At 37.6% G+C, this 17,549-nt stretch overlaps 1 protein-coding gene across 1 annotated transcript; it reads right to left on the bottom strand.

Moving 5' to 3' along the window:
• Window positions 1-6,338: 6,338 nt before the first annotated feature.
• On the bottom strand, window positions 6,339-16,620 carry LOC144652407 (uncharacterized). Its single transcript, XM_078512419.1, has 7 exons — window positions 16,431-16,620; window positions 16,002-16,119; window positions 15,504-15,557; window positions 8,356-8,458; window positions 7,529-7,605; window positions 6,775-7,072; window positions 6,339-6,548 (listed from the first exon to the last, which is right to left on the bottom strand). The coding sequence occupies exons 1-7, from the start codon at window positions 16,618-16,620 to the stop codon at window positions 6,339-6,341; spliced, it is 1,050 nt and encodes a 349-aa protein (XP_078368545.1).
• Between the last annotated feature and the right edge of the window lie 929 nt (window positions 16,621-17,549).

The raw sequence follows: 17,549 nt of genomic DNA, 5'->3' as shown, positions 1-17,549 counted from the left end.
AGTCGCATAGAACTCTAAGAGCTCTCCTTGTTACTCGTTTTGTGTTTGTGGTGTCCTTATCATTGATTAGTTTTTCTAAATAGGTTTCTGTTACTGTGGCAAATTGTTCCACCATTGCTTTAACCTCTCACTGTTATCAGAAACCATAAACATTCTAACAGCAACATTTGCTGATGAAATAATATAGACGATAAGTAATCAGATGACTCTTTATTAAACAGCAACTATAAAATATGTTGTAAAATCAACTTTAAACTCTATTATGGATCTAACATTGCAGTGTCATTATGTACCCTGCAACAAACTGTTAACGTTTGTTAATCGCCATGGCATTGGGGAAGCCTGGTACAATGTTAAGTTCAGACTAAGGCAATTTCTCTTTAATACAAATTTTTAATGTTATGAATTAGACATCACCGTGTCATCAGGTACACTGCAAAACAGTTAACTGTTTAGCACCAACTGTAAATGTTCATAAGGAATATTGTGCAGTCCAGGGTACAGTATAAATATAAATGGACAAACATTTCTTTTCTAGCTTAATAATAGGTGGGTTCATACTAGCTTAGTAAGTAGACCTTAAGTACGCAAAGGCCTCAAGTATACTTGAGATCACATATGTTGACTTACCTTGATAAGCGTTCATATTTAAAATTCTAAGTATACTTCAAGTGACAGAGCCGTCAATCAAATTACGCGCCAAGTATATTTAAGCATATGCGTTAGTGCGGCAAAGATTTAAACATCTATTTTACATCATGCGACCTCAAAAGCTCAAAATTGCTTTTATTATTTGGTTTTTATTTCTCTTGCTGCAACGGCAGCGGGCTATGCTACTTCACCAAGCTTATCATTTTCTCGTTGTTGAGGAAGAATTTAGAATGCGACTAAGAAACCAACGCCGGATTATGTTGATGCTTTACCGCCAAATGAGTCAAAATGCGCCACGAAGAAGAAGAGCTTGGGCTTGGCCACGTCCACAAAACTGGTTCCATAGTTTGTTGGCGAATCCAGCGCTAAATTTTCTTTGGAAAGAACATTTTAGAGTGACACGCGAAACCTTCGATTACTTATGTGACCTTGTGAGGGTGAACTTACAAAAGCAACACACGAGGTTCCGAGATCCGGTTAGCGTGGAGGAAAGAGTAGGTCTTTCACTCTGGCGACTGGCAACAGGCAACAGCTACAGATTTGCTACTCTCGCAAACCGTCTATTCAAGTTATCACTAAAGGAAAAAAAATCACCATTGTGAGCATGTGAATTTTCGATATGACTGAACTGTGGTGCAATTTACATTACATGACTCCGTGGTCTAAGTAGTCATCATCGCGGTCCAACGCACTAAAGTCGGGTCGAAAGCGACTGAAGTTGGAGTTGTCCATTTCCTTTGTTTTTTCGTGTCCTTGAAAGCGTCAAGCAAGCAAGCAGATCGAAATGATGTGCGTGTTGTTCAAGTCTTGCGTGTACTGATATGACATCGAAAAATGTATTTGATTGACATTCAATTTCCTGAAATTGTTTTGATAGTGCGTAAGTGCAGCGGTAAGGATGGTTGAAAAATACTTGAAAGTGCACTTCGGCTCTTTTGAAAAAGATGCGTTGCCACGACTACAAAGTAGGCTACTTACGTTAAAATTTGACCCGTTCACATCTCAAGTAAGATTCAAGTATACTTAAGGTCTACTTACTAAGCTAGTATGAACCCACCTAATGTTCATGATCAGTCCTTTTGTTTACTGTTTACTAAAATCTTCAACTTTTGCATTTGGTTTGTAAATGTTGTGCAATGTAATAAATTTATCGTTAGAAAATTGTCAGGGAGATCTGCTCTTCACTTTTGATGAAGAGTGCTTTTGCGATGGTGCTTTTGAACACTTGTCTCTTAGCTATGCACATCCACAATTCGCACAATGCAGAATGATCATGGGAAGGGAAGCATTGCACTACTTACAGGATAGTAAGTTGTAACCTTTTCCACCCCATCAACTGGGCACGAAACTGTGTTTAGCTGGTTATCAATCAGTTAGTCATTTTGCTGAATTGTGGTCTGTGCTTGTGATATTGTAGATTGGCGGCTGAGGGTTTGTTGCTGTTGAAGTTTTTTGACCAGGGCTTGAGTGAAATTGTATGTTTGCTCATTCTGCACAGGGCCAATATCTAATTTTCCCTCTCCACTCATAGCTAAATGTATCAGAACATAGATACAATTTATAAAGTGTCTATGATATTCCCTATAAATGTGATTACAAAATTGCAAATGCTTACTGAGAAAGCAAAATTTAACAGAAAAATTACAAGCAAATAGCCAATAACAAATAAGGATGAATGTGAAACATGAAACAAGCAAGTGTCAGCTGAGAGCATGAAGGTGGATGTAAGTGTAAATGTTGTAATGTATCTTTTAGCAATATTGACTCTCAATACAGTGAGAAGAAGTTGAATCAAAGTTGAGGTTGAGGTTTAAACTGAAAAATAACATAAACAAAACTTATAAAACACAAATTGACAAGCAGATAAAACAAACAGGCAAAAACATAAACTGGCATTGTTCTGGTGCCATGGCCGTTAAAAAAAAGTTAACATAAACAAAACTTATGAAATAATTAAAAGAAAAATAACTTAAATAAAACTTACGAAACACAAATAGTTGACAAACAGATAAAATATATACGCAAAAACATAAATGGACATTGTTCTGGTGCTGTGAGAAGAGTCAGTTAGTAGTAAACAGGAGAAAACTGCAGAAATCTAGACTCATAATAAACGTTAACAGTAAGATCATGGTTAGCAACATTTAAGCTCTGAATATAACATGAGTCAATAATGCTAATGTTTAGTCATACCCAGCCGCCTAAGGGGGATTCCTAAGGAACTAACTGACCAAAAAAAGCATGTAAAGTTAAAAATCCAGAAGTTAGTTTGCTTAGTTCATGGTTGCAGAGGTAATGATGAATGTCGCTTCAAGTTGTTGTTGTGTTGACCCCTTTATCATTGTCACTTGACTTACTGGTATTAAGCCAGTTTACTTGCTGAGGCATTGCTTTGCACATGACACCTAAGATCAGGCATTTACTTGGTGTTGTAAAATAAATTAGTCCTGGCTGCATTGCATTACTGGGAATGTGGACTTGCTGAGCCAAGTCAACTGAATAGTGGATGACTGCATCAATTGTGTATGGTTTGTGTTGTTTATACAACTTGATGGTCTCTTCAAGTCTTTCAAAGTTGCTTTTTGACTGTGACTGCATCAATTGTGTATGGTTTGTGTTGTTTATCCAACTTGATTCTCTCTTCAAGTCTTTCAAAGTTGCTTTTTGACTGTGACGTAGCCCCTATAAGGCTAGCCGTCTTCAAACCTATTTTACTTTGATGTGCAGGCTCTTGGAAATTTACTGCCTCCGGATTTTGAGTTCAATCGAAATTTAAATTAATTAGCTGTTTCTAGGTAACAGATCTTTCATCATATTGCACTGTGTGGGTCCAGAATCTAATTGATACGTTTTATTCATTTAATTTCAGACTTATTTCGGTAAGCCGGGATAGCCCAGGCATTAACATTAACTGCCTAGAAAGATTCCTGGAGCAAGTATTAATACATATTTGGATAGCAAAGCATGAAATACATCTAATCTTTTTTAGATTCCTTCTTGCAATTGAAGCATTTCCAAAGTGTTTTCTTTGTTGGCTTTCGTACTTTTGAGCACTCCCTGTAGAAAGAAACATAGTTACGATTAATGGTTTTCTTTTCACTAGAAGGTTAAAACTTACTGATTCTCGCCATAAAATGATTTTTCATCAAAAAATTGTCTGGATAACATGTCCGACCACACTTCTGGATTATGTTGGACATGACCAAATTTTGGTCAACCAATGTCCGATTACCGACTGTTATTTGCAGCCATACATGCGATATACGTAAGGGTTATTCAACCTTGTACTTACAAGTGAAACGGCTCTTTGCACTGGTCACACTGAATCCACTCTTGGGACCATTTCTTCTTTTTATAGGGGCTCATCTTGTTGCAAGATGCACATGGTCTTTTCTCTTCTGTTTCCTCTGCCCTTTCCCCTTCACTGCTTGGCTTTGAGGTGGCTGTCATAGTAACCATGAAATAGTAATCACTTAGTCCATACAAAAAAAAAGGTTTTCATAGAATCAGAAAAAAAAAGTGACTAAGTGACTAAGAGAATTTAGATGAACAATTAGATAAAAGATAAGTACCAGGGTAATTAGTAATAATTGTAACGTTAATGAAGGATAGTTCTAAAAAGATAAATTACCTCTGCAAAATTTTTCAAGTTTGTTGTTAAGTATTTGTCTGTCATCTTTGTCACTTGAAACATAGCTCACATTAACCTGTTGATCCCTTCTACCCGAGTTAAGAAAGAGTCATTTAAGTTTGTCACAACATGCTAAAACCATGTAGCTCCAGATGAATGAAAAAATAGGACTTGTAACTGCATAATTAAAGGGGCTATGTCATGGCATTTGTTTCTGATTGCTCGAAGGACGTTTTCCGTGAAGTTGACGTCTTTGTCACAATCAGGGCATTTGACGAGAAATTTACAAACACCGGCTTGGCCGCGGAGGCGGGCACAGAAGTTCCTTATCTTCTTATCTCTATCTTGCCTCATGTTGTGCAATTGGACCCTGGCCACCATGGCGTTTTCTTCTCTGACTGTAAGCTTTTTAATTGCCTCTAGGACTTCCTCTGCCGTTTTGTTGGTCAAGGAGCCGCCTGCATTGCGTCTTTCCTGAGTTGTTCTTCGCAACATTCGAGGAGTTGGATCACTTTGTCGTTGCCTTAGCGTAGTCTGTCCAACGTGTCATGAAGTATGACCACTCTTCGCTCGTTCCAGCGCTCGAAATTGTAGGTTGGCGAACTTTCTCACAAATGAGGCATGTGTACAATTGCAAAAGCACAGACTTGATATCAAAAAGGTACAACTCTATTGAAAAAGGCCTCCTTGGGGGTGTAAGTTATTTTAAACTCACAACATGTCTTTGGTTTGTTATGAATACTATTCTGCTTGCATTGCCTACAGACATCCTGGAGTATGAGCTTCTGCTGCAGCATTTGGGAAGGAAAATTAAGCACAAGAAAGTACAAATATTTATAAAACCTTATTTATCCACTGGTTGTTGAGGCTTGCTAATTCTCTAGCAATAAAATATGCTTATTTGCCAAGAAATTAATTAAATGGAAAGAGAAATGAAAAGAAATTATTTATATTTATAATTACAAGAAAAAAAAGTAAATCATATATATAAAGAAAAGCAATAAGTAGGAAATACAACTTAGTCTAAATTTCTGAGTTAATTAGTTAACTAAACAAAGTAACAACAATGCACAAAAACCATGGTGGTAAACAAGCATAATGAATGACAGTCCAGTGAAAATAACATAGTGCACATGATATAGGTGAGACCTTAATCACTTGAAGTGAAGTCCTAGTTTACTATGATTGCCACTGGTTGGACTCTTGCTGTGTGCCATTCTCTTCCATTCCTTTCTCCTTCATTCTGTAAGGGGAAGTCACCTTAAGTAGCTTCGCTTTTTTGTTTCTTTTTCACCACCCTTCTCTTTCTTACTCTGACAAGTTAACACTGACTGCCTTTCCAACTGGTCTAAGTATTCTTTTGATTCCTTCCCTTCAGCTCCCAGGATATCAATAATTTAACTAGCCAATCTTTGCATAGGTTAGAGTATGTTATTGTTAAACACCTTCCTGTCACCATCTGACACCATCCATTTGTATCTCATGTTATAGACACTGAATATGTGCTCCCGAGCAGATGATGCACTGTTGAAAATCTTTCCACAGCAGTTTTGTTTTCCCATTTTGCTCTGATAAACCTTTTTCAAGAGTCCATGTCATATGTACTCTTTTAAACTTTTACCACAAAACCACCCTTCTTTCTCGGTTCTTCACCTTTCTTTCCTCGCTTCCCTAAATGATTCATTATTTACTGAAAGTCCATAATCTTAAAAAAATCAAAATGATTTAACCAATTCTAATATTATCCTTAATAAAAAATATGATGCTGGTATGTACTCTCTTGAATAAACGAACAGGGTGTGCTATGCTTTTTCTACCTCTTGAATGTAGCTTCTGGTTGCTTTTTATGTTCTTATGGTGTTTGAACCAATTATGTCTTCACAGTACTGTGTTTGTAAGCACTCATGCACTTAAAACAGAGTTTATTTTTTTCAAGAAAAGTCCGTTCTTACAGCGAAGGTCACTTCTTGTTACTTGTTGCACTCATTCTGCATGCGAGTTTTTTGTTCCATAAAGCAGACAGTTTATTTGCTGTCAGGGGACTTGTTTTTTTTTTTTATTTCTGTCCAGTGGACTCTGGTTTTGTAAGTTTAAGGTATGTTGATGCGCTCTGCATGGAAGGTAACTTCTGCCATAAATTCGGCAAAAGTTGGAATTGCATCGCTGTCCTTTTCTTGTTGTGTGTGTTTCCACTTTTTTTTGTGACCAGCAAGCCACGGTGGTTGTTGACGAAATCCAAGATAATTCTGCACAGTTCGTGTTCTCCCTGCAGCAAAACATTTACACCAGCTCTTAATACATAAACTCTCGAGAGTGAAGTTTGAACCAGTCTTATTCGTGTACACTATGTGATATGCATTATAAACCTAACAGCACATAAAAAACCCTCTTTCTTTTCCAGTTAAGATTTGGAGTGACTTACATCATCAAATTAGAGCAACTTGCGTGACGCAATATTTGCTCTATCACACACAAAACTAATAATGCCTCACCTTCAGCGTTAGCTCTTGATGGCCCATCCATTTCACCGTCTTATAGCTGTCGAAATGCAGAGTCACTTGTTCACTGCCCTTGATGAGAAGTACATTCCGGGCTTTGTAGTCTTTTTGGTTGAAAGACTGCCAGTCATGACATATTTTGAGCGTGCGTATCTCTAGGCCGCACGAAGGCGGGATGAACGAATAAAGACATAGGATTAACAAGTTGCAGTATTGCCTTTCCCTGTTCCTGTCACCCTCTACCAGCTCACAGAAGTCTCTCTGCTTCCCACAGGCAGCAACTATTTCTTCCCTGAAAGACAAGATGTTGTTCATTAGGATTACTGAAAGCCTGTGATCATGGAAATTATAATCCACGGGAAACACATTCTTTTTTTCCTGACCAATAAAAGCGGCCCATAAATCTTGTCGAGGACAACACTGATCTATGCTCTTACCGACAAGAGAAAGATCCGACCGTTTCGTGATTTGTGTGACGTAAATTTTTGATACTGCGATGGACTTTATTAGTGATTATTAATAATGATCAGTAAAAACATTAATGCAGGGTAGCTACTTCAGTTTCACAACTGCTATCAGTGTAGGCCCTGTTTAAGTAATAAGCAAAATTTAAATATAATGAAGTTCAAAGACGGGGAGTGAAAACCTCGAACTGGCATAGCACGTGACTGCGTGCAATGTTAAAATAGCTGTTTGGCGAGTCCCTATCATATTTTTAAGAATGATTAATTGATAAATAAATAAGTACCAATCCAACCAGCGACCGCGCGCTTTCAACTGGTCTTTCGTCTTGGGTCTCAGAAGGTCACCTTCTTTCTGGTATATCTTTTTTTTTTTTTTTAATGGTTTATTGCAAACAAAAAAGGAAAAGAAGAAGACGGCTACATACAATGTTGTTACTTACAGAACTGAACTTAAAATACAATACAGATACTTAATAAAAATTAATAATAGTTCAATACTTGTTAAATAACAAAGCTTATATATAATGCTTGCTTAGTTTGGTTCTTTAACTGCTAAAGTTCGTGTCTTTTTAAACGTTATGTTATTTACAGATAAAGAAGCTATACATACATTTAGGGCAAAAGTTAGAAATGCATCACTGTCCTTTTCTTGTTATTGCATTTGGCCCTTAGTAGACCACTTAGTTGAAAACCGCTGGGTACCTGACTGGAAAGACTGGCGTCCCTAGCACACTATGTAGGGCCAGTGGTAAGTTGGGACTAGAACCTTGGCTAGTGATGTTCAGAGTGGTGCTGAATGCGGTAGGTCTGCCAGTTGGTTGCTGCTGGACTTTGCTGTCTGCACTTCTTCAGGGAGTTCCTTTGTACATTTCAGAAAGTGGTACTTGAACACCTGCCACTTATTTAAACATGCTGTGTGTCCAACGCGCAGTGAGATTTCTGCTACTGCTTTATAAGAAGCTGGATTTACAAACACTGGATCAGAAACTGATTTATCGATTAAATGATTTGGATGTGAAGAAAGAACACCTGACCACTCAGTTGGTAACCTTGGACCATGGAAGAAACCTGGTGTGATAGACATTCTTCTTCATTTAAAGGGAATCACTACTTCATTTTCTTTAAACCTGAAGTTGTAGTTCCTGGGAGGTTCCACCAATGCTGTAAAAAGAACATCTCCCGTCAAGTCTTGTTCTGTAGCTTTCAAGTCAACCCTGCAAATGGAATTGATGCACTTCCTTTAGAATTAGACATCTAGGTTTCAAGGATAGGGTAGAGCTTTTTCGTTTTTCTGCAAATTGATCAGCAATCCCTAACTTTATTCTTTTACGTAAGTATGTGGACTTGCAGATATATTCTTTATCTTGATAGGGAAGGAATTTTTGCAACACTGGGTCTGTTTTTTGTTGTTGTGTTTTGCACCTAGACCGTGGGCCTTTTCAATCTGTATTTTATTGTTTTCGTCAGCTTGCATCTTGTTTGCTAGAACATCTTTTACAGTGGCAAAGGCATCCTCTTTCACAACCTCTGGCACATTTTAGAAAATTAGCCTGCTTTTCATTGAGTTTGAACAGGCACCTGGGAATGATACACTCTCTTTTAGACTTTGCATCTTTCTTTTTGGCATGTTTCACAATTTGGGCAGATTTGAGTGTTTTGCCTTTTTTGTCTTTTTTGTCTTACTCTAGCTTTGACCATCCATTGTTACTAAATGTATCTTTTTGTTGTATAACTGCCCCTTCAACCATTGCACTTTACCTGTGTTCAGCATTGCATGGCTCAAGGCGCTCGAGAACATGTGATCCTCCCAATTTCTTTGCCGAAACATTTGCTTACAGTCAGCAAATGGGCAGGTCATCACCTTTTGTGGGCACTGGCCAATGTGCAAGGTTTTGTGGTGCCTATAATGAAATGGCATTTTAATAGACACCAGGAAAACATCACATACAATATATTCAAAACGTTATTGTTATGCTTCATGAAAGTCTTCTCTTTTTTTGTAAACGTCAATCTCCAAGCTCGGTTGAACTTGGATTTTTATACCCAGCTTGATTAAAACAGCATTGAACCAAGCTTGGTTAAAACTGGACTTAGCTGGCTTGGTTATAACAGGAGTCTTAAACCGAGGGCTGTTCAAAACCGACTTCAGATATAAAAGAGATGGCTAACAAAGTACATTAAGAACCAAGTACATTGGGATGTTATCACTACTGAGTGTAGTTAAAGAAGCGAGTTAGGTTACTGTGTATGAAGATTGGTTACTACAGTGGTTGGTACATTTCACTACAACCAAGGATGGCTTATACCAACCAAGGACATATTTTTTACAGAGGTCAGTTTCTTGTAACCAAGGTCAGTTGCCCTGAAAAAAAAAACTGGGCCCAATCTTCTCCTTCCAAAAATCAGTGACAAAAGGTATTCATCTTCGCTTACTCAAAAAATTTGGACGTTGTCTTTACTCAAATATTTTTCACTTAAAACAGCATGATCCCATACAGCTGCTATTTAAGACTTTGATTTTAGTGGTATTTAAGCTCTTAGAAATTTGCTTTTGACAGCTGCAACCTTATCTCTGATTATTTTCGCTAGCATTGTCAATTTTTTGGTTAGCAAAAATTCAATGCATGCTTGCATCTCTTTGATCTTTCTGTCGAGTTAATTCGGTTAGTTAGCTCCTTTACTTCACCTTTTAAAGCATTGGTTGGGAATTGCACTTCTTCTTCTCCCCTAGGCCATTCTCCCGTAAAATGAGTTTCTTGCGGCTGCTTGGGACACTCAGTTGCTCATGCTCAGCCAGGCAGACAAAAGGTCTAGTAATTTTTTTTTTCTGTTGAAAAAACACCGTACCTTATCAGTTAGTTGTAATTAAGTTAAGTTGTTTAAATTGCTCCCGGCCCTACCCCCCACCAGGGGGCAAGGAACTAAGAGAGTAAGAGAGTTTAAATTGCTTACCAGTCACACCTTTTGTGTTATCTCTGTGACGCTTTGCATTTAAATTGGCAAACTGTACCTCTTCTTTTCCCCAAATGTTGAATGCTTTAAAACGTACAGCAGAAGGTTACTTGCTTGTTCATACAAAAAAGTTTTCTTTTTGGCTTTGTATCATACGAGAAGAGACACTACAAGAAGATAAAGAAGGGGAATGGGACTAGAACCTTGGCTAGCGGTGTTAAGAGTGGTGCTGAACTTGGCAGATCTCTCCAAGATTGGGTCTCTGCCAAGAGTTGCCAAGACAAAGATATCTGAAGTTTTTGATCCCTTAGTCATCTATATATCTTGGAGCCTCCCTCTGTCTTTCCTTCTGGAGTAATCTGGCCGGGATACACACTTATCACTATGCTGACTCGGCTCTTCTGATCCACTTTAATTTTCATTTTCTTTTCTAACCACTTGGTCATTGTTAGTGACCACCACACAATCTTTGGAAGGGAACGGTTTGGGTTCTGAACTCACCTGCTCTAGCCAGGTTCTTAGAGTCTGGTAAGACCCACCTGGTAATGACTTTCCAAACAAGTTTACAGCAAGCTTGGAAATACTCACAGTTAACAACACAATATTTGGAAGAAAGCTGAATGTAGCAACAAGCGATGTCCCTGATAGAGAATACAAGTGCTCTACAGCCAAGCATTGCTGAAAGGTACTTTGTTTATCCCCAGCCAATCCTTGCACAGCTGCGACAACAACTGGATTGTGCCTGTCTTAAAATGCTTTCATGTCAAGTTATTTCAATACTCCAATATCTCTGTAGGTTTGTGAAAAAACTAATGGCATCTTTTGCAACCTCTTGTGATTGCTGCGAAAACAGCTCAAAAGGCAATGTTTCTATGTTTTTGGGAACATAAACGTCACTATCTCAGCAATGTTTCCACGTTCTTTTAACATTAACATTTGCAAGGTGGCTGGTGATTCAACCTGAGTGCAAATCTCTTCTGAAATAGCCACTCTGTCATACATTGAAATTCGACTGATGCACTCCTTTAAATTGCACATTGTAACATTATAGACTATTTAAAATCACCAAAGCTTCACAAGTATCAGACAGACTAGTTTTTATACGGACAATACCCTTTTCAAAGTGCTCTACAACTAGACTGTAATTCAACAGACAATAAGCTTTTACAGCTTCTATTTCCCCACTTCCAAAATTTCAGATTAAAGCACTTGGTGCACAGCACACACATGTATGAAGTTTGTAGGTTGTGGTTTATAGCTGAAAAAATGGATCTGAAGAGATCTCTATTGGAGTTCTCTTAGATATGTTTCTCTGTCTACTTTCCAAGTACAAAATGATGTCAATGATAACCACTGCAGTGTTATGGGAGTGGCAGTAATGCCCAAAGGTCTATTCGGTGCAACAATGATTGATTTGTTTCTATTTGCAAAGAACTTTGTGATTGAATGTCTTGTATATAGCACAATAGAACTGGCAAGTGTTCTTCCATGCTATGAAACCCTAAAGAGCATGTACATTTGTTGTGCCTACAAATTGAAATTGTTGTGCAATTAGCAGTACTTGAATTTATATGCCATAGTTTTACTGGCTATTTCTGTTGTGTGGGGGAGGGGGGGTCACTATCAGGCGGAGTGGTTATCATTGGAAGTTATGGTGTTTTCACAACAAACAAACTGAAAAGGTTCTTAACGAAAAAGGGCATGAGCTACTTTTCGCTCATGGGCGACACATACAGCACATGTAGTTTGATGTGTCTTCAACATAGCCACACACTGTGTGTGCTGACAATTTTCACACCCAGTCAACTGAATCAATCTGAGAACCTGGTGGGTATTCCTTAAGGCAAAAAGCGCAAACATCCGGGTCAATTTCTGGCAGTTCCTTGGCTGTTGTATCTGACAGTGCAGCTTTTGGTCTCGAAACCATTGCTTTTCTTTTTGTAGAAATAACCGCTTTTGTTTCTTAGCCTGTTTGTTGGGAGGAAACGATTTGGTTTTCATGTACTGGTGATCATTGGCAATTACTGAGAGCCCCCTTGCAACTGCTGTGGCAGAGTGAGTATGACATAGTGCTGTGTAGATAGTAGCTTTGCTTGGGGTGGTTTGAAGGACATCAGTCAGTTCTGCTATTGCAGCCATTGCACTTCTTTTTAAATCCTCTTGTTTTATGTCGTTGTTTAGGCCTCTGTCTACTTGAATAAAATTTCCCAATTTCTCGTGTTTAAGCTCATGAAATTCCTTATTGACATCTGCAACCTTTTCTTTGATTTTTTTCTAGTTCAGCTTCTTTAGGTTAGACATGCAATACATGCTTGCATCTCTTTGATCTTTCTGTCAAGTAGTTCATCAATTCGGTTTAATAATAATAATAATAATAATAATAATAATAATAATAATAATAATAATAATAATAATAATAAAAACAATCTTTAGAGAGGAAGTGCCTGTCATGTAAATACGTGGTTTTCAGGGAGGTCCTTTATGGAAATAAAAAGTATTAAAATCTAAAAACAAGTACAAATGTCACAGATCTAAAATATAAAATATACAATGATTGAAACTACTTAAACTACGTAGTGTCCTAAAAAAGCTAATAAAAAAGTATTAAAAATCTAAAAAGAAGTACAAATGTCAACTAAAATATATTTGTTCATCGTCTAAAAATGTTTATTCTTTAAGAACCTTGTAAGGTTTTTCTTAAAAATCGTGCATGGCATTGGCTTTCTTAAAAATATGGGGAGAGACATCCAGTCATTTATAAAACAAAAGTATGACACTCTCTTTCCGCTTTCCGTTTTAGGTTTAGGCAGCCTTGGTAGCCTAAGTTTCAAAATGTTGCGGAATGTCTCCTTTGATTGCATTTTGTATGGCTGTACATCGGTGAGAAAGACGTCTTCCAGCCAGAGGGAGCAAATTCAGAGATCTCCTCATACTGTGTCGGCATAGTCAAGGTGTGGCAGCACCAGCCCATTGTAGAAGGCTATGCGAGTTCTATTGTCTAACATATGAAATAGCGATTAAACAGAAAGGCGATGACCTAGTTTTTCTAGTTTCAAAAGCACATCCAGCAATGTGGTTATATCTGGAATCACCAAAAACACCAAAGCTGTACAAGAATCGGACAGACTAGTTCTTAAAAGGACAATACCCTTTTCAAAGTGCTCTACAACTAGACTGTAGTTCAACAGACAATAAGCTTTTACAGCTTCTATTTCCCCACTCCCAAAATTTCAGATTAAAGCACTTGGTGCACAGTACACACATGTACCCTTGTGTCTATCAACACTATATGTGGTCTCTATCAGGTGATGCACTGTAAACATCCTTCCACAGCAGTCTTGTTCCCCCATTTTGCTCTGGTAAACCTTTTTTTACCATGTAATCCACCTTCCTTTTCTTGGTTCACTCTCTGATTTTCCAGTGGTATCATAATTGCTTGTCTTAATGCCACTTACTTACTTACTAACTTACTCATTCGTATGAGCCTTTACACCAGGATTTCTTCGTAGAAAACAGTTTTCTGTTCTCAAATTTTACTAGGTTGTGGGGGCATCACCGGACCTGTAATAAAAGTCTGAAAATGAACTGATGAAAAAATGTAGTCTGTAGGTTTGGTGATCAGTTAATTTTTTTTCTCAAAGTGAGAATTGTCATCCAGAGCTATCAGCACGTTGCTGTTGTTAACTCAATCAAAACACATTAACCCATCAATGCTTCAGTGCAAGGCAAGAGTGGATAAAAAAAAACTGTCTTGGATTTCCTTTTTGGCGCCATACACTGTCAAGGTACAGAAATTGTGAAGATTCCTGACCAAGAAGAGACCAAAAGCCACAATTTTTGGTTGTTGCTTCTTCGGCAGTTGCAGAGCTGAAGGACTTTGATTGCCCCTTAGACTGTTTTGTGATCCCGCAAAGTTTAATGGCTTTGTAAGGGCTAGACAATTAGCTGTAATTACCCAGGGATTGTAAACCAATCAAAAATAGAGAATGTTGAAACAAAGAAATATTTTGAATGAATAATAATAGAATATATTCTGTCAAGTTGGTTGTTGAGGTCAACAAAAAAAATCACCAGACATATACCAGTGCCAGATTATTATACTTAATATTACTTAACTATGAAAACATTGCCTCATAACCAACATGTTATAAGCAGAGTTGTGAAACATGTTTCCTTTTCCTTTGTTAGAACTGCAAGCCCACTTTCCACAATAGTTCAAGCTTCAGCTTTGTAAAAATGCCTTAAAGATGGTACAAGTGGTAATTCATCCTCTTAAAAATGCCACTCCTGAGGGATAACAACTACAAACTCATCATCCAAGAGCATGTTTTTTGTGATGGCATTTGTACTTTCTCTTCTGCCACAACCTTGGATAGACGTTTAGAGTGTGTGCACAACACACTCCTTGTCATCTTGCACTGAAACAAAACAATTTTTTTCTGATGTTACATTTTGACAAAGCTTTAATGATCTGTTTCTCTTAGCAGTCAGTCAATGTGCTGTACAATCCACAAGGAAGAGTCTTGCCAAACATGTTGACTATCAGTTTTGAATTGCTTATGGCAAGAAGACTGTTACTAGTCATAAAGCTGCATGGTCCAACAAAGTTCACACCATGCAGATTGTACAAATGCTCAAGAGTGAGACAGCAATGAAAGTTGTTCTTCTCAAAATAGGCAAGACCATTTAAAACAGCTTTTACAATTGGGTTTCTTCTCTTCCGTTCCAAGATCCTTGCAGGTTTGGGCAAAAGACTGGCAGTCCAGCTGAATCTTTTGCTTTTGCAGCTGCAGTCTCAAACACACTTTTGTCTGAACATCTTCAGGAATTTCACTGAGAGAGTCCAATAAACTGGCTCACAAAGGCCTTCGTGGTTGGTTAAGAGATCAATCAACTGCTGTACAGAAAGGATAAACACAGTTCCATCATAATCGCTTTTTTATCTTGTTCCAGTATTCTGTCAATACATTCATTCAAGCAATCCATGGTCAGGCTGTAGACCAATAGGTTTGCTCTCGTGCGCGCCAATTCAAACAACCAGTCAAATTGAGAAATTCCACAAAATGGCTAGCGTATTTCTGCATATATTAAAACCAAATTCACCTTATAATAGTTCAAGCTTTGCACTGATTAGTTTAATAGCTTCTGATGGGAAGTAAGCATCTTTTTGTTTGTCGATTCAATGGGAGATTCAATCTACAATAATTTGTCATGTGTCTGATGTGATGATGGTCTGAGCAAAACCAATCTCTACACACATAAGCTTAAGATGAAGCTGAACATATTTAAAATTAAAAGGTTTTTTACCTCGAAAAGTCGGCCTTGTCAAGTCCAGGAAAGCTTTTTCGCAGTGCAGCCTTCCTGTGATCACAGGAGAAGTTTGAGTTATATAGGACTTCTTTCACCTTCCCATCACGATTAAGCTCGTCCCATGTTTTCCCTCGCTGGGTCTTTTCTAATTTTTTTGTCATCCAGATGAAAATTAAAGGTTTTTTCTTTCCAGTTGGGTCTGGACCAGGTCCTTGATCCTCGTCGCTGCTGCTTTCGCTAATATTTTGAACAATTTCGGCCTCCACGACCTGATATCTTATTCAGGCTTTCGTGCGTGATCGGTGACAAAGACATAAAGTAATGACCTTTTGCTGTCATCTTGAAGACTTCATGTTCACAGGTGGTATTTCCCTGCGGCACATAATACCCTTTTTGAGGGGCATTTTACTTCTAAAATTTGAAAAGGCTGGCTACAGAAATTTGTCTTTCCCCATAAGGAGTGACAACAAATACAGACAATTCTTTAGAAATTACAAGGCCACACTTGAACTGCTACTGGTGTTTTCTTTGTAGTCATAAATGTTTGATATTGATGAATAGCAGTTGCCACATGTTTCTTCTGTGGTGACTTGGGCTCCTTGAAACTCATCAGCTGTTTAACATCAGTGTCATTGTTTTTTAAAAATGATAATTAAAATGAAAAATGCGCTTGATAGTAGTATGTTTCCATACGTTTCGGGGCTACTGCTACTGTTTTTTACCCTACTGAAATCAAATGAAATCTTAAGACTGTTTCGGGGCTACTGCTATTGTTTTTTACCCTACTGAAATCAAATGAAATCTTAAGACTGTAGACATGAATCTTCTTCATCAACAAGAAGAGAAGATAATAGTACAGTCAGGCCAAATTCTGCCAGCCAGCCACAGTGTAGATCTCTATGGGTGCAGACAAATTTAAATTACCTCTCTCTAGAACAGTTGTTTCATACGCACTTTGATCCAAGTAGGTGTAGTGAAGTGCATCGTCAACATGGCAATCTCTGTTTATTTTGTCGAGCACTTCCGCACTGAAAAGGTGACAGACTGCTCCCTTGGAAAATTCAAGAATTAAAAACTCTTGAAAATTCCAATGCGTGTTCATTGCATCAATCATAGAGGAAAGCGAAGCCCCAATGGGCCTAAAGTGTATTAAAAAATCTGTTTCCTGTCCTTAACAAAACAACTTAAGCCAATATTTCTTATTATTGATTTTTAATAATAATAATAATTTAATGACTTATATTGCACTAGTTTAAAACAAAGTTTGCAATCGCGCATTACAAGTATATGAAAAAACAAAAATTTGAAAAAATGTAAAAAGTCTATCTAACTCTACCATATAATATCAGTCAATTTACAAGGACACATTCCAAATTACTAATATCAAAACTTATACACTATAAATAGTTTATAATAGTTAATTAATAGTAATAGTTTGTTTTTCGTTTGAATGACATGAATGTAGTAGGAGCTCCAACTCTTGGCGGTTGTCTTGCTTCAGCACACTCCATATTAAGGTATCAGTATACCCCAAATGACCAGTGTGCGTTGGAGCTACCTTACCGTCTGTTAATTAAAGCAAACCCCAGCAAAGTATATATTTTCTGAAAGCTTAGGAATTGTAGATTGCGAAGATACATTTATTTTAAGTTCAAATATTAATGTTGTCCAAAAAGAGCGTGTTTTTTCCAAAAGTACCGAGGCTCATAAATCGGGTTCGTTTCCGGACAATTTTAAACGGAAAGAAGCGATCAACATCGCTATGTGTTCTTCACACCTTTCTATAAAAAACTGTGTCGGGGAAAATTGATTACTTGTCTGGTTTGTTTTTGACACGCAGTTAAACTTCAAGAGTGTAAGAAACAACTATTCTCTGCGTTAAAACAGCCATAATTTTTGAAAGAAGAAAAAAATAAAAATTCGCCGACACAGTTTTGTTGCTCGATTATCGGGCAACATTCTTGCCAAATTTCAACGAAAATTGTTGACACTCCATTGAAAACGAACTTAAAATGTGCGCCTCTCTCTTCGAAACTGTTTTCG

This window comes from Oculina patagonica, chromosome 4 (assembly GCF_052425735.1).
Source record: "Oculina patagonica isolate OP01 chromosome 4, crgOcupat, whole genome shotgun sequence".
Taxonomy (NCBI): Eukaryota; Metazoa; Cnidaria; class Anthozoa; order Scleractinia; family Oculinidae; genus Oculina; species Oculina patagonica.
Note: the sequence above shows the minus strand (reverse complement) of the source record. Positions and strands in the feature narration are given on the sequence as shown.

Bases quoted from the DNA above. Each gene is read 5' to 3' on its own strand.
- LOC144652407 (XM_078512419.1), bottom strand. From the start codon at position 16,620: ATGATTGATGCAATGAACACGCATTGGAATTTTCAAGAGTTTTTAATT. The intron at 16,120-16,430 runs GTAATTTAAATT...GATGTTAAACAG, and splicing joins AACAACTGTTCTAGAGAGAG to CTGATGAGTTTCAAGGAGCC. The intron at 7,606-8,355 runs GTAGTGATTCCC...AAAAAAAAAAAG, and splicing joins TCAGGTTTAAAGAAAATGAA to ATATACCAGAAAGAAGGTGA.